The following is a 14,949-nucleotide window of genomic DNA, read 5'->3' as shown; positions in this document are numbered from 1 at the left end:
ACTGTGGCCATGGAGGAGACCCAGGACAGAGAGGTCGGAGACGGAGTGGGAGGGGGAGTTGAAGTGCTGAGCCACCGGGAGGTCAGCTTGGTTATTGCGGACCGAGCGGAGGTGTTCGGCGAAACATTATTTGAGTGTAACTTGTTTTAACCAAACGTCTGGCCTGTTCCAGGACCACGGCATCCCGACCAACATGGGCTATGCAGTTGCCCCCCATCATTCCGGGGTGTACCCCGTCCACACGCAGCTCTACAAGGCCTGGAAATCGATCTGGGGGATCAAGGTGACCAGTACAGAGGAGTACCCACACTTGAAGCCGGCTCGATACCGCAGGGGATTCATCCACAATGGCATCAGGGTGAGTGGACACACCCTCAGCTTGCACAGCCTTCACCTTAAACCCATGTCCTCTGGTCCTCGATTCCCCGACTCTGGGCAAGAGACTCAGTGCATCTACCCGATCTATTCCTCTGATGATTTTATACACCTCAATAAGGGTAGGAAATATCAAAGACTAGAGGGCATAGCTTTAAGTACAGAGGGTGATGTGAATAGAAAATAACCAGACTGCAGAATACAGTGTCACAGCTGCTCAGAAAGTGCAGATTTTTTTTTAAAAAGCGCAAGGATCAATATGAGGTAGATTGGAAGATTGGCAATTGTGGGGTTAACAGTCTGATAACACAAGAGGAAGAGATTGTTTCCACTACACCCGCTACAACACATTCCGAGTTCAAACTATTTGTGAAAGTAACATGTTGCTAGGCAGTGTTCAGGAGTAGAGGTGAGAACAGAACATGTTGGGAATGAATTACAGATCACGAGGTGAGAAAGATAAATATTATTTTTCGTTTTAGTTTTAGAGATACAGCGTGGAAATAGCCCTTCAGCCCACCGAGTCCGCACCGCCCCGCCGATCCCCGCACACTAACGTTATCCTGTACACCCTGGGGACAATTTACAATGCCAATTAACCTACAGACATGTCTGTCTTTGGGAGGGAACTAGAGATCGTGGAGAAAACTAACGCAGGTCATGGAGAACCCGGGTCTCTGGCGCTGTAAGGCAGCAACTCCGCCACCGTTCAATATATAGATATGCAAGTCAAAAAACTGACAAGGATGTCTAATATCAGCCTTTTATACACAGGATCAAAGATATTCTCTTAGAGTATTGTTAGGAGATTTTGTTCGTTGTCATGTTGTGAGGAGATGTCAAAATAGTTTCAAGTAAATTAAGTATTTATTTACGCGAGGCTTTGGCTTGTTTGTGATGCCGCTGTGTTCATTGTGGGGGGGGGGGGGGGGCTGAGACAAAGATTGAAGCCTACACAAGACTGGGCATCACCTGTTTCAGCCCTCCAGCCACTTCCCGCTGTTCCACATCACTGGATTCCAGCAGCAGGAACAAACAGACAAAGTTTAATGCTGCTCCCTCGAATGATAGATCTGAACAAATGTCTGTGTACAAAAATGTTGCCTTGACACAGGCCTGACAAACCTTCTCTTTTTGAAATCCTGCAGGTTCTACCACGCCAGACCTGTGGACTGTTTACACACACCATCTTTTATAACGAATATCCCGGAGGATCCAAGGAACTGGATAAAAGTATTCAGGGCGGAGAACTCTTCCTGACTGTACTGCTCAACCCAGTGAGTGTGATGTCAAGCACATTTTAACCCTAAGTTAGTTTGGTTTACTGTCACATGTAACGAGGTACAGTGAAAAGCTTTTGTTGCGGTTTTTTTCCAGTCAACGGAAAGACAATACATGATCGCAGTTGATCCATCCACAGTGTACAGATACATGGTAAAGGGAATAACGTTTAGTGCAAGATAAAGTCAGCAAAGTCCGAGCAAAGATATTCCAAGGGTCTCCAAATGAAGTGGGTAGTGTTTCATGACCGCTCTCTAGCTGTGGTAGGATGGTTCCGTTGTCTGATATTAGCTGGGAAGAAACAATCCCTGAATCTGGTGGTGTGCGTTTTCGTATCTTTGTTGGATTGCTGTTGGCAGTATTTCATTGCAAGAATTTTCATTCCAGTCAGAATATTGTCACCATGTATGACAAATAAACTCACTATTGTTAGTAAATAGGTGCAGGAGGAGGCCATTCGGCCCTTCGAGCCCGCACCGACATTCATTGCCATCATGGCATTGTTGCCACTGCTTCCTCTGTGACATTGCTTGCTGGTGTAACCTCTGAAAAGTTTAAAACTAGATTTTGTAGAGGGCAAGCAATTTAAGGCGAGGATTGACAGAAGCCTGATTAGTAAAGTTGTCAGGAATTATGGGGAGAAGGCAGGAGAATGGGATAAAGTTAGATCAGCCATGATTGAATGGAGAAGTAGACTCCATGAGCCGAACGACTTAGTTCTGCTCCTAAGACATGAACTTTGTGTCTTTGTGTGCAGTTCCTTGATTCTACTGACATGTTTGCCAGTTTGAGGACAGCAAGCTCTCAGAAACATTGTGCCATGGAGGGCCAAAATGCTCTGACATTTAGCTCATGTGTAGAGGTGCTGGTGTATCGTGGAATATGCTCCACACACCCACCTCTGGCTCTGCCATGCACGTACAGAACTTGGGCCAAATCTGACCCCTCACAAACTAGATGTGGATATAATTGCAAATGTTTAAAAGCCATTTCGGCAGATATATGGATGGGAAGGGTTGAGAGGGCTTAATGCAGGCAAATGGGACAAGCCTAATACTCCAGCTATAACAATATTTTTTCACACAGAGAGTGGTGAATCTCTGGAACTCTCTGCCACAGAGTGTAGTTGAGGCCAGTTCATTGGCTATGTTTAAGAGGGAGTTAGATGTGGCCCTTCTGGCTAAGGGGATCAGGGGGTATGGAGAGAAGGCAGGTACGGGATACTGAGTTGGATGATCAGCCATGATCATATTGAATGGCGGTGCAGGCTCGAAGGGCCGAGTGGCCTACTCCTGCACCTAATTTCTATGTTTCTATGTTTCTATGTAACAACTACCGTCTAAATGGATCAGTCAGACTTTACCTATCACCTTGTTTGTCTGTTTCAATCACACAAACCAGTGAAATACATAATGTCCAGCGGGATGCCTGGTCATAACATGTAGTTTTTGACCATCAAGTAAAAATACAGCTTTTTTTACAAGTATCCTCTTTGATTATTGATGGGTAACACCGATAGATGATTAGACACAGAATGCTGGAGTAACTCAGCGGGTCAGGCAACATCTGTGGAGAACATGGATAGGTGACATTTCACAGAGTGCTGGAGTAACTCAGAGGGTCAGGCAGCATCTATGGAGCTATGGAAATAGGCAACGTTTCGGGCCGAAACCCTTCTGGGTTTCGGCCCGAAACGTTGCCTATTTCCAGAAGGGTTTCAGCCCGAAACGTTGCCTATTTCCAGAAGGGTTTCAGCCCGAAACGTTGCCTATTTCCAGAAGGGTTTCGGCCTGAAACGTTGCCTATTTCCTTAGCTCCATAGATGCTGCTGCACCATAACTCAGCGGGTCAGGCAGCATCTGTTGAGAACATGGATAGATGACGTTTCACAGAGTGCTGGAGTAACTCAGTGGGTCAGGCAGCATCTGTGGAGAACATGGATAGATGACGTTTCACAGAGTGCTGGAGTAACTCAGTGGGTCAGGCAGCATCTGTGGAGAACATGGATAGATGACGTTTCACAGAGTGCTGGAGTAACTCAGCGGGTCAGGCAGCATCTGTGGAGAACATGGATAGGTGACGTTTCACAGAGTGCTGGAGTAACTCAGTGGGTCAGGCAGCATCTGTGGAGAACATGGATAGGTGACGTTTCACAGAGTGCTGGAGTAACTCAGCGGGTCAGGCAGTATCTGTGGAGAAATGGGCGACTTCCCTCTCTCTCAGTCTGAAGATGCGTTCGGACCCAAAACATCACTTATTCCGTTTCCCCGGAGATGCTGCCTGACCCGCTGAGTTATTCCAGCATTTTTGTGCCTGCAGTGTAGACCAGCATCTGCAGTTCCTTTCTACACCAACACACAAATGTCTTCTCTGCTGTTATCAATATATGGGGACATTGGCCAGGGCGGCACTCTATTCCCCTCCCACACCAAGCCTTCAAATCATTCTTTGTTTCTGTGAAAATTGCATCAGCTTGTATTTTTTATGCATTTGTTGCATCTATAAAAAGTCAGATTGTTTACAATGGGCTTGGCATTTGATATGTCATCTGTGTTAATCAAACATTCACACTTTTGTAGCCAGTACTTTTGAAAATAGTTTGCAATGGCTGAGAAGGTGAGGGAGACATCAGTAACCAGTGGTCAAGGGTTGACCTTTGACTTCGAGAAGAGGTTTAACGCAACATTTCTTTTCTTGGCGATGAGAATTGGGGTTGCGATGCTTTCTGCTCGTGTTGAAGGAAGGAGGTTCTTTGATACTTGGCTTAGAAGGGTAGTCATTAAGCATTTTTAAACCTACTATTAATAGATTTATTTTGGATGCCATGGGAACCAGGAAATTCGTACAAGCAGACTTCACATGGGCTTGGGTGAATGGTGGAGTGTGTACGAGGGGCCAAAGCATAAGTCTTCTCCTGTTCCTTCCGCTCTTGGGAGAGGGAGATAGATGGAGGTCGATATCCTGCTGCCAGATTGGGAGCGGGATACATGGAATTATTCCAGCCGCGCGGGTTCAGTAGGAGGAGCAAAGTTGGGTCACTTGGGACAACAAGATGATTCCACACGTTGGGCCGCTCCAGGAACTCTAAGACTGGGTAGCCCCCCCCCCCGTGTCGCCACTGGTAACGCTGTCTGATTCACGTTGACTTGCTGTCTCTTGGCTCCAATCATGATTTTATTCATTTAAAGACATAACAATGTTAAAAATAGTCCAGCTCGGAACATTCCTTCTCTTTAAAACATCCTGCAGTTCCAGCAGCAACGAAAGGCCATCTGTAAACTCCGCCAAAGTTGGCAGCAAAATGCTACTTGCAATAAGCAGTCGTTGTTCTGTCAGAGAATGCAAATACAGCGAGATTTTGACCTTCAAAATACTCTAGATTTGCAGATTATTTTTTAAATAAATTCATTTGTCGTAGAACATTGTATTCCTTCTGCAGCTGGAACATTGAAACAGTTCTGTAGACACAGAGTGCTGGAGTAACTCAGCGGGTCAGGCGGCATCTGTGGAGAACATGGATAGGTGACGTTTCACAGAGTGCTGGAGTAACTCAGTGGGTCAGGCAGCATCTGTGGAGAACATGGATAGGTGACGTTTCTCAGAGTGCTGGAGTAACTCAGCGGGTCAGGCAGCAACTGTGGAGAACATGGATAGGTGACGTTTCACAGAGTGCTGGAGTAACTCAGCGGGTCAGGCAGCATCTGTGGAGAACATGGATAGGTGACGTTTCACAGAGTGCTGGAGTAACTCAGCGGGTCAGGCAGCATCTATGGAGCTAAGGAAATAGGCAACGTTTCGGGCCGAAACCCGCAAGGGTTTCGGCCCGAAACGTTGCCTATTTCCAGAAGGATTTCGGCCTGAAACGTTGCCTATTTCCAGAAGGATTTCGGCCCGAAACGTTGCCTATTTCCAGAAGGATTTCGGCCTGAAACGTTGCCTATTTCCAGAAGGATTTCGGCCCGAAACGTTGCCTATTTCCAGAAGGATTTCGGCCCGAAACGTTGCCTATTTCCAGAAGGATTTCGGCCTGAAACATTGCCTATTTCCAGAAGGATTTCGGCCTGAAACGTTGCCTATTTCCTTAGCTCCATAGATGCTTTATTTTTTAAATAAATTCATCTGTTGCTTGGATCTTCAGAATATTGCATTCCTTCTGTAGATGGAACTGAAACTGTCCCGGGAATTTACTTGCAACGGTTTGTTGCGAACATCTCTCTATATACAAGTGAAGTGAGGAAATGTGTGTAGGGGAGTAGAACGATGGTCAGCATGGACTGAATGGGCCGAAGGGCCTTTTCCTGCACCTTATCTCCTTGTGACTGTGATATAATCATCTTCAAAGTCAGAGTGAACGTGAATTTAATGGGTGATATTATAGAGTTGTATAAAATCGTGAGGGCATTGATAGGGTGAATGAAAGAGTCTTTTTCCCAGGGTAAGGGAATCAAGAACTGGAGCGCACAGGGGTGGTCAGTCTCAGTTTACCCCACGAGGAGTTGCCCAGAGGCCCGAGTGATGCTTGTCAGAAACAAGTCAGCAATGTGACATGCTGTCCTTCACTAGCCTGGACTAGCATAGGTTCAACAACAGCTGAAGCTCCAGGGCAGAGGAACCTTCAGTCCCTCAGTCCCTGGGATATCGGCAGCAGGAGGGGAGGGAAGGAGAGCGTCTGTGCGTGAGCTGCCAGTTGCTGCCTTCGGGGACAGCCACGCCACGGCCGGGGTCGGGGTCGGGATCGGGGTTGGAATGCTAACGTTGCCATTCGGACATTTGCGTTGGTTGGAGGATTTCTTAGGTGGGCGGAGAGAATGTTGACCATGTGATGTTGAGTTTGTCTGTAATGTGGTTTGAATGATGGTTAGTAGAAGTGCCATTGGTTAGTAACTAGTGGTGTTGGTTAGCAACTAGTAATGTTGGTTAGTAACTAGTGGCATTGGTTAGTAACTAGTAGTGTTGGTTAGCAACTAGTAGTGTTGGTTAGTAACTAGTAGTGTTGGTTAATAACTAGTGTTGTTGGTTAGTAACTAGTAGTGTTGGTTAGTAACTAGTAGTGTTGGTTAGTAACTAGTGGTGTTGGTTAGTAACTAGTGTTGGTTAGTAGCTAGTGGTGTTGGTTAGTAACTAGTTGTGTTGGTTAGTAACTAGTGGTGTTGGTTAGTAACTAGTGTTGGTTAGTAGCTAGTGGTGTTGGTTAGTAACTAGTGGTGTTGGTTAGTAACTAGTTGTGTTGGTTAGTAACTAGTGGTGTTGGTTAGTAACTAGTGGTGTTGGTTAGTAACTAGTGGTGTTGGTTAGTAACTAGTAGTGTTGGTTAGTAACTAGTAGTGTTGGTTAGTAACTAGTAGTGTTGGTTAATAACTAGTAGCATTGGTTAGTAACTAGTAGTGTTGGTTAATAACTAGTAGCATTGGTTAGTAACTAGTAGTGTTGGTTAGTAACTAGTAGTGTTCCATTAGTCAGTTAGTTTAGTTTAGGGTTTAGAGATACAGTGCAGAAACAGACCCTTCGGCCCATCGAATCCTTACTGACCAGCGATCCCTGTACTATCTTACATGCACTGGGAACAATCTTACAATTTACCAAGCCAATTGGCCTTCAGACGTGTACATGTCTGGAGTGTGGGAGGAAACCGGAGTGCCTGTAGAAAACACATGTGGTCCAGGGAGAACATACAAACTCCGTACAGACAGCACCCTTGGTCAGGATCGAACCTGGGTCTCTGGCGCTGTAAAGGCACCAACTCTACCACTGCGGCACCATGCCGCCCTTAAGCTGGGTGCTCTGGTGGTGAACGCAGTGGGGCAGGTGGATCACTTGCCTCCTTGAGTTAGCTCTGCCATTCATCACAGTGAATATTCTGCCCCAACCTTACTTTCCCAACTGATCCTCTTCTCCAGTTAGTCCCACGCATCCAAAACTCTACCATGTCCGTAGACAACGGCGATAACCCATTGGTCAATGCGATCCAAGGTTCTGTAACTGGATGATGAGCAGCTGGCACCAAGTGGCTGTATATTTGATGACTATTCTCCTTCTGTTTGGTGTTGTGAAATCTAATGGGCTGATGCATACTGCTTTTTATTTGTTCACGGTTGCTTGCGTTTATCCCGACCCCTTGCTGCCCTTGAGCGGAGTTATGGTGCTGGGCAGTTGCTTGTTCCGGCTTTAGGTCGGCAGGTCACCTTGTCCTCAGGCCATCGCTCAACGAGCCAAACATTGATGATGATCCTTTAGTTTCATTGTCAACATTCATGGTCATCACATGTACCGATATACCAAGTGGGACCAGTGCAGCTGGGACATTGTTGGCCAGTCTGGGCAAGTTGGGCCAAAGGGCCTGTTTCCACACTGTATAACTCTATGGGTCTAATATACGGTGAGATTCTTTTTCTGCCTGAAACTCAGTAAGACATAAGTACAACCCTCTGTTTGAGCGCATAACACATAGAACCAGTCCACTGAGTGTATCTGCAGTAGGCGTCAGCTTTTGCCACCATTTCCCAGTCCCAGCTGAAGTTGGCCACAAAGTCCAGTTGCAGATGTCTCCTCCACTGGGCCGTCCCGTCAACCCTCGTCCCTCGACCAGTGTCCTCCACCGACTCCCACCACCTTCCACACAATGTCGCACAATGTCCGGACACAACATGAGACTGAGACCAACTCTGAGCAGTCTGAAGAAGGGTCTCAACCCTGAAATGTCACCTATTCCTTCTCTCCATAGATGCTGCCTCACCCATTGAGTTTCTCCAGCATGTTTGGTCTACCATGAGACTGAGACCAGCTCTGGTATGCCTACACATCACCCATATCCCTCCATTTCCTGGGTGGCCACGCACCTACTCAAAAGTCTCTGAAACACCATTAACGCACTTGTCCCAGCCACACCGCCCACGTCCAGCAGCCCATTCCACACACTCACCACTCCTTGTGTAGACGTGGAGCTGTACATGGTTGTGAACTGTGGAGCTGGTGAAACAGCCAGGGTGGGGGTGGGGGAGGTGGGGGGGGGGGGGGGGGGGGTGTAGAAGTTACTAGAATGATCTATTCAACATCCATACCACTGGCTTGACAATGTTGAGATCTGGATGCCTCCCACTCCACTGAAGTTTGCTGCTAAGTTACTGTTTAACCCACATATGTGAAATCCCTCCCGGTGAATAAGTCAGATTTCTGGCCGAACGCTAAGCAAACAGCTCTGCAAACTGATTCTTGAAACTGAACCGAGCCCACAGGCAGCACACAATTCTCCCCCACATAAAGACACCTTTGCGAAAGGCTAAACTAAATGAAATGTGTGTAGAGCTTCGACTGATCTTATTGAAAACATTCTGCGTTGTTTGCACGGGACATGTCATGAAGTGCATCGTCCAAACATGGCGTGCCATTGCATGTCCTTGGATTGGAGCCAACTCTAGCCTGGTGTATTTAGTGTAGTTCACAGATACAGTGCATAAACAGGCCCTTCAGCCCTCCGAGTCAGCACCGACCAGCGATACCCACACACTTACACACACTAGGGACAATGTACATTTATACCAAGCCAATTAATCTACAAACCTGCACATCTTTGGAGTGTGGGAGGAAACCGGAGCTCAGAGAATCCGAGGGGTAACTTTGTCACACAGAGGGTGGTGGGTGTATGGAACAAGATGCCAGATGAGGTAGTTGAGGCTGGGACTATCCCATCGTTTAAGAAACAGTTAGACAGGTACATACATGGGTAGGGCAGGTTTGGAGGGATATGGACCAAGCGCAGGCAAGTGGGACGTGTAGCTGGGACATTGGGCAAGTTGGGCCAAAGGGCCTGTTTCCACACTGTATCACTCTATGACTCTACAATAATAGGCATTTAGAACAAGCATCTGAGGACAAATATGTCGGGTAGCACAGTGTAACAGCTGGTAGAGAGGTGTTTAAGAAAGAACTGCAGATGCTGGTTTAAATCGAAGGTAGACACAAAATGCTGGAGTAACTCAGCGGGTGAGGCAGTATCTAAGGCTTCCTAATGTCGGCAATTCCTTCTCTCCAGAGATGCTGCCTGACCCACTGAGTTACTCCAGCTTTTTGTGTCTATCTGCGGTTTAAACCAGCATCTGCAGTTCCTTCCTGCACAAGATTAGAATTCCTTCATTAGATGCAACTAATCGTAATTTAGGATCTCTGAATTAACTCCCACAGGTAAGTTGAAAGGGAACTGTAATTCAGCTTCAATCATTTGCTGCTTGAATAAGCTTCAGACTAAAAGAAACCCTTTTATAGCACAGTGGAAAGATGTGCAATCTCATTTTAATTCAGAAGCAATTTAGTAAGAATATCTGATCGTTCATTTTTTGTTCAGCGCTAACTGTCTCGTTTTCTTTTTGATTTCAAACGCTAATTCCAATTACTAGATAATTCGATGCTTAATACACCAGTGACTGATGTTACCTGATATCGTAAACTGCCTTTAGCTCTGAATCTTATTCTAAAGCTGTAAAGCATATGGAATATAGACACAAAATGCTGGTTGCTCAGCAGGACAGGACAATCCACACTTACACCAAGCCAATTAACCTACAAACCTGTACGTCGTCTTTGGAGTGTGGGAGGAAAATGAAGATATCGGAGGGAACTCACACGCAGGTCATGGGGAGAACGTGCAAACTCCGTACAGACAGCGCCCGTAGTCGGGATCGAACCCGGGTCTCTGGCGCTGTGAGGCAGCAGCTCTACCGTGCTGCTCCCAATTAAACTTTGCCCCTCTCAATTTAAAGCTGCGCCCTCTAATATTTGATTATTCCATCCAGCGGAAGAGGTTTGAATTGTCTTGTCTTAGTTCACATACTTCTCAACCTGGTTGTGAGCCATTGGATTTGCAGCGTCTGGCTCCCCCAGTGGTTTTACTGATAAGTGCAGGAGATGGCTTGGTGATGTGCCTCAGTACTTGGTGTTATCGTGTGGCAATGTGTGCGATGCCTTACGCATTTAAATAATATATTGACAACATCTTTACCAGTTGTGGCAATTTGCGGGCCTCCCTAAATCTGGACAAAATAACAAGAGTTCATAAGTTCATATATTGATAGGAGCAGAATTAGGCCACTCGGCCCATCAAGTCTACTCCGCCACTCAATTATGGCTGATCCATCTCTCCCTCTCAACCCCATTCTCCTGCCTTCTCCCCATACCCCCTGACCCCTGCACTAATCAGGAATCTATCTATCTCTGCCTTAAATATATCCATTGACCTGACCTCCACAGCCTTGTGTGGCAAAGAATTCCACAGATTCACCACCCTCTGACTGGAGAAATTCCTCCTCATCTCCTTTCTCAAGGAATGCCATAGGATCATAAGTGATAGGAGTAGAATTAGGCCATTTGGCCCATTCAATCACGGCTGATCTGTCTCTCCTCCTAACCCCATTCTCCTGCCTTCTCCCCATGACCTCTGACACCCCGTTAATGTCCTTTAATTCCGAGGCGATGACCCCTGGTCCTAGACTCTCCCACTCTCCCCCCCCCCCCCGGGAATGTGTCCAATCGGCCAGAGTGATTGATTGACATTGAGAGACGTTCTTGACCAAGGTGGTTGCTCATGGTCCATCGTGGACCAACATGATGTTTGAAGCTGACCACTTGCTTGCGTTTGCCTTGCAGATCAGTATCTTCATGACTCACCTGTCCAACTACGGCAATGACCGCCTGGGCCTGTACACGTTCGAGAGCCTGGTGAAATTCGTGCAGTGCTGGACCAACCTGAAGCTGCAGACACTGCCGCCGGTGGAACTGGCTGCCAAGTACTTCGAGCTCTTCCCAGAGGAAAAGGACCCTCTGTGGCAGGTAGGGACCAGTCACCTGGACTCAGAGTTCCTCTCCAGTGTCACAGCTAGATAGTGTCACAGAGTCATACCTTGGAAACAGGCACAACGTACCCCACCGGCCAACATGTCCCATCTACACTAGTCCCACCTGCCAGCGTTTAAGGTCATACGGTCATAAGGAATAGGAGTAGAATTAGGCCATTCGGCCCATCAAGTCTACTCCGCTATTCAATCATGGTTGATCTTTCTCTTCCGCACACTAACACTATCCACCACCCATTAGGAACAATTTACACATTTACACCGAGCCAATTAACCTACAAACCTGCACGTCTTTGGAGCGTGGGAGGAAACCGAAGATCTCGGAGAAAACCCACGCAGGTCACGGGGAGAACGTACAAACTCGGTACAGACAGCGCCCGTAGTCGGGATCGAACCCGGGTCATTGGCGCTGTGAGGCAGCAACTCTACCGCTGCGCCACCGTGACGGCCCTTTGATTAGTTTGCAGCAAGATAGTGAATCTGTCGGTCTAGCAATAAATCAGATAACCAGACAGTGAGGAAGTGCTGTGATGCAACAATTCTGCAACGAGCCGGCAGGCCCTGGCCTTGATTACCTTTGCAACATGCTGATTATTCCTTAATTACACACTCTGTTTATTAAAGAATCTCTGACTGAAAATAGACTCCAGTGATTTACAAGATTCCCCAGGGTAAGGGTCAAGATATTAAACTGCTCTGCACTGAGTTTGTTTGTAATCCAAGTTGCACATCCTGGAGGCTGTTGCTTCCATTGCCACTGATTAGTTTATCCAATCATTGATTCGATGTGGACCATTCAGCCCATCAAAGATAGACACATAAGGCTGGAGTAACTCAGCGGGACAGGCAGCATCTTCTTCAGAAGGGTCTCGACCCGAAATGTCACCCATTCCTTCTCTCCAGAGATGCTGCCTGTCCCGTTGAGTTACTCCAGCTTTTTGTGTCTATCTTCGGTATAAACCAGCATCTGCAGTTCCTTCCCACACATTCAGCCCATCAAACCTGTTCAAGCATGTAGCCCGATCAATGGAATGAAAAACGCCATGAACAGCTTTTGACAGGGGACCCTGGGGAAGTCCAGGAAAAGGGGTCACAGCTTAAGGATAAAGGGGAAATCCTTTAAAACCGAGATGAGAAAAACTTTTTTCACACAGACAATGGTGAATCTCTGGAACTCTCTGCCACAGAGGGTAGTTGAGGCCAGTTCATTGGCTATATTTACGAGGGAGTTAGATGTGGCCCTTGTGGCTAAAGGGATCAGGGGGTATGGAGAGAAGGCAGGTACGGGATACTGAGTTGGATGATCAGCCATGATCATATTGAATGGCGGTGCAGGTCGAAGGGCCGAATTGCCTACTCCTGCACCTATTTTCTATGTTTCTATGACAGAATTACTGCAAACGTGACAATATTAGACTAATACTAATATTAAAGGCCCCATGCCGTCCAGGATGCCCCACCTACACTAGTCCCACACATTGCCCACATTCCTCTATTCATGCACATGTCCAAATGTCTTTCAAATGTTGTTACTGTACGTGCCTCAACTACCTCCTCTGGCAGCTCGTTCCACACACACACCACCCTCTATGTGAAGAGGCACCACAAGACATTGGCTCGGCCACATTTGGAGTATTGCACACAGTTCTGGTCAGCCCATTACAGGAAGGTTTAGCAGGATTCTGGCCGGATCAGTGGGTATCAGCGACCAGGCAGGGTTGGACAAACCTGGATTGTTGATATCATGAGCACCTGAGGTTGAGGGGAGACCTGATATTAGGTCTACCGCTGCGACACCCTGCCCCCTTCACAACGTCAGAGACCCGGGTTCCATCCTGACCTCGGGTGCTGTCTGTGTGGGGTTTGCATGTTCTCCCCGTGACCGCGTGGGTTTTCTCCGGGTGCTCCGGTTTCCTCCCACACCCAAAAGCCGCGCAGGTTTGAAGGTTAATTGGCTTCTATAAACCTCCCATGGTGTGTAGGTATAACATGCAACTAGTGTGTTGGTCGAAGGGCCTGTTTCCATGCTGTATCTCTAAACTAAACTAAACTATCAAACCTTGTTAAACCCCTCTGGTCCGATTATAATCCAGTCCTGTTTGCTCGATTTAATATTCCACTTGAAATACCGACACTATCTCCAGAGTACATCCATTTTGGAACTGCTTATTGCTGTTGTTGTTTGCAATTACCTGGAACAAAATCCACGCTGCAAATAGATTTGGAGATGTTACCTGGGGGAGCACACAGTCAGTACCTGGACTGTCAGGTGTCTGTTATTGAAGCAGCTCAGAACTGTCGGAGAATTCATCTCCGTATGATGATGAAGGGGAAATGGTTAGCTCGGTCGAGGGGAGATATCGGCATGCAGTGCACATGTACAATAAGGATCGCTCATCGACAAGGCAGCTCTGGGAAACAAAAGAATGGATTTGAAACCAGGTTTGATTTTGTAGAGGGCCCTTTGGGATTAGCAAGTGAGTAAAGTGCCTTCCATTGCTGCCTGCCTCTGGCCTAATTGACCCAGGTAACATGATTCTTCCACCGCGCTCAGAAAATCAATGTTTTGTACCGTTTTTAAGTAACAGGGGCTGCTGCACTGCTCTGCTTAGGATGAGAAGCAGCTTTGTGGTGCAGAGAGACCTCTGAAGGTTAGGACAGGGCAGGCAGGCACCGCCAAGCCAATGCCCCCCCTGAGCTTCTCGTTGCCCTTGTCTCCACATGTCGTGGCCAACCGTGGGAGGGGATGTTCATGAGTGATAGGAGCAGAATTAGGCCATTCGGCCCATCAAGTCTACTCCACCATTCAATCATGGCCAATCTATCTCTCCCTCTCAACCCCATTCTCCTGCCTTCTCCCCGTAACACGTAACATGTTGAAGTGAGATGTGTGAGGAAAATAGTCATACAGTGTGGAAACAGGCCCTTCAGCCCAACTCATCCATGTCGAACAAGATGCTCCATCTAAGATAGTCCCGTTTGCACGCGTTGATCCCTCTAAACCTTTCCCATCCATGTACATGTCTAAGTCTCTTTTTATGCATTTACAGTATCTATCTCGGCTACCTCCCCAGGCAAGTTATTCTAAATACCCACCACCCTCTGAATGAAAAGGTTCATTGACATTATCCTACACCCACTAGAGACAATTTACATTTGTACCCAGCCAATTAACCTTCAAACCTGTTCAGCTTTGGAGTGTGGGAGGAAACCGAAGATCTCGGGGAAAACCCACGGGGAGAACGTGCAAACTCCGTACAGACAGCACCCGTAGTCGGGATCGAACCCGGTCTTCAATGTACACGTCCATGTACCCTAACTGTGCGTGTACACTAGCCTGAGAGTGCGTGTGCGTGTGTGTGTCCCAGCAGTGGGGTATCAGAGTGCTCTTGTACTGCCATCCGTGTGTGCGTGTGCGAGAGGCAATGCGTTTTTTTTTTAAAACTATCGA

General features: G+C 47.2%; 1 protein-coding gene across 2 annotated transcripts in view; it reads left to right on the top strand.

Annotated features, from left to right (window-relative positions):
* The window catches only part of ndst2a (N-deacetylase/N-sulfotransferase (heparan glucosaminyl) 2a), a 185,217-nt gene that overhangs the window by 155,281 nt on the left and 14,987 nt on the right, over positions 1-14,949 (top strand). For both annotated transcript variants that reach the window (XR_008726152.1, XM_055661626.1), the window contains exons 7-9: positions 173-358; positions 1,524-1,652; positions 11,293-11,475. Coding sequence is in view for 1 of the 2 variants with exons in the window: in XM_055661626.1 (XP_055517601.1) it covers positions 173-358; positions 1,524-1,652; positions 11,293-11,475 (498 nt within the window). In the remaining variant the exon portion in view is untranslated. The remainder of the gene's footprint in view (positions 1-172; positions 359-1,523; positions 1,653-11,292; positions 11,476-14,949) is intronic.

This window comes from Leucoraja erinacea, chromosome 34 (assembly GCF_028641065.1).
Source record: "Leucoraja erinacea ecotype New England chromosome 34, Leri_hhj_1, whole genome shotgun sequence".
NCBI classification, from domain to species: Eukaryota; Metazoa; Chordata; class Chondrichthyes; order Rajiformes; family Rajidae; genus Leucoraja; species Leucoraja erinaceus.
The sequence above is the reverse complement of the archived record's forward strand: the minus strand, read 5'-3'. Positions and strand labels throughout refer to the sequence as shown.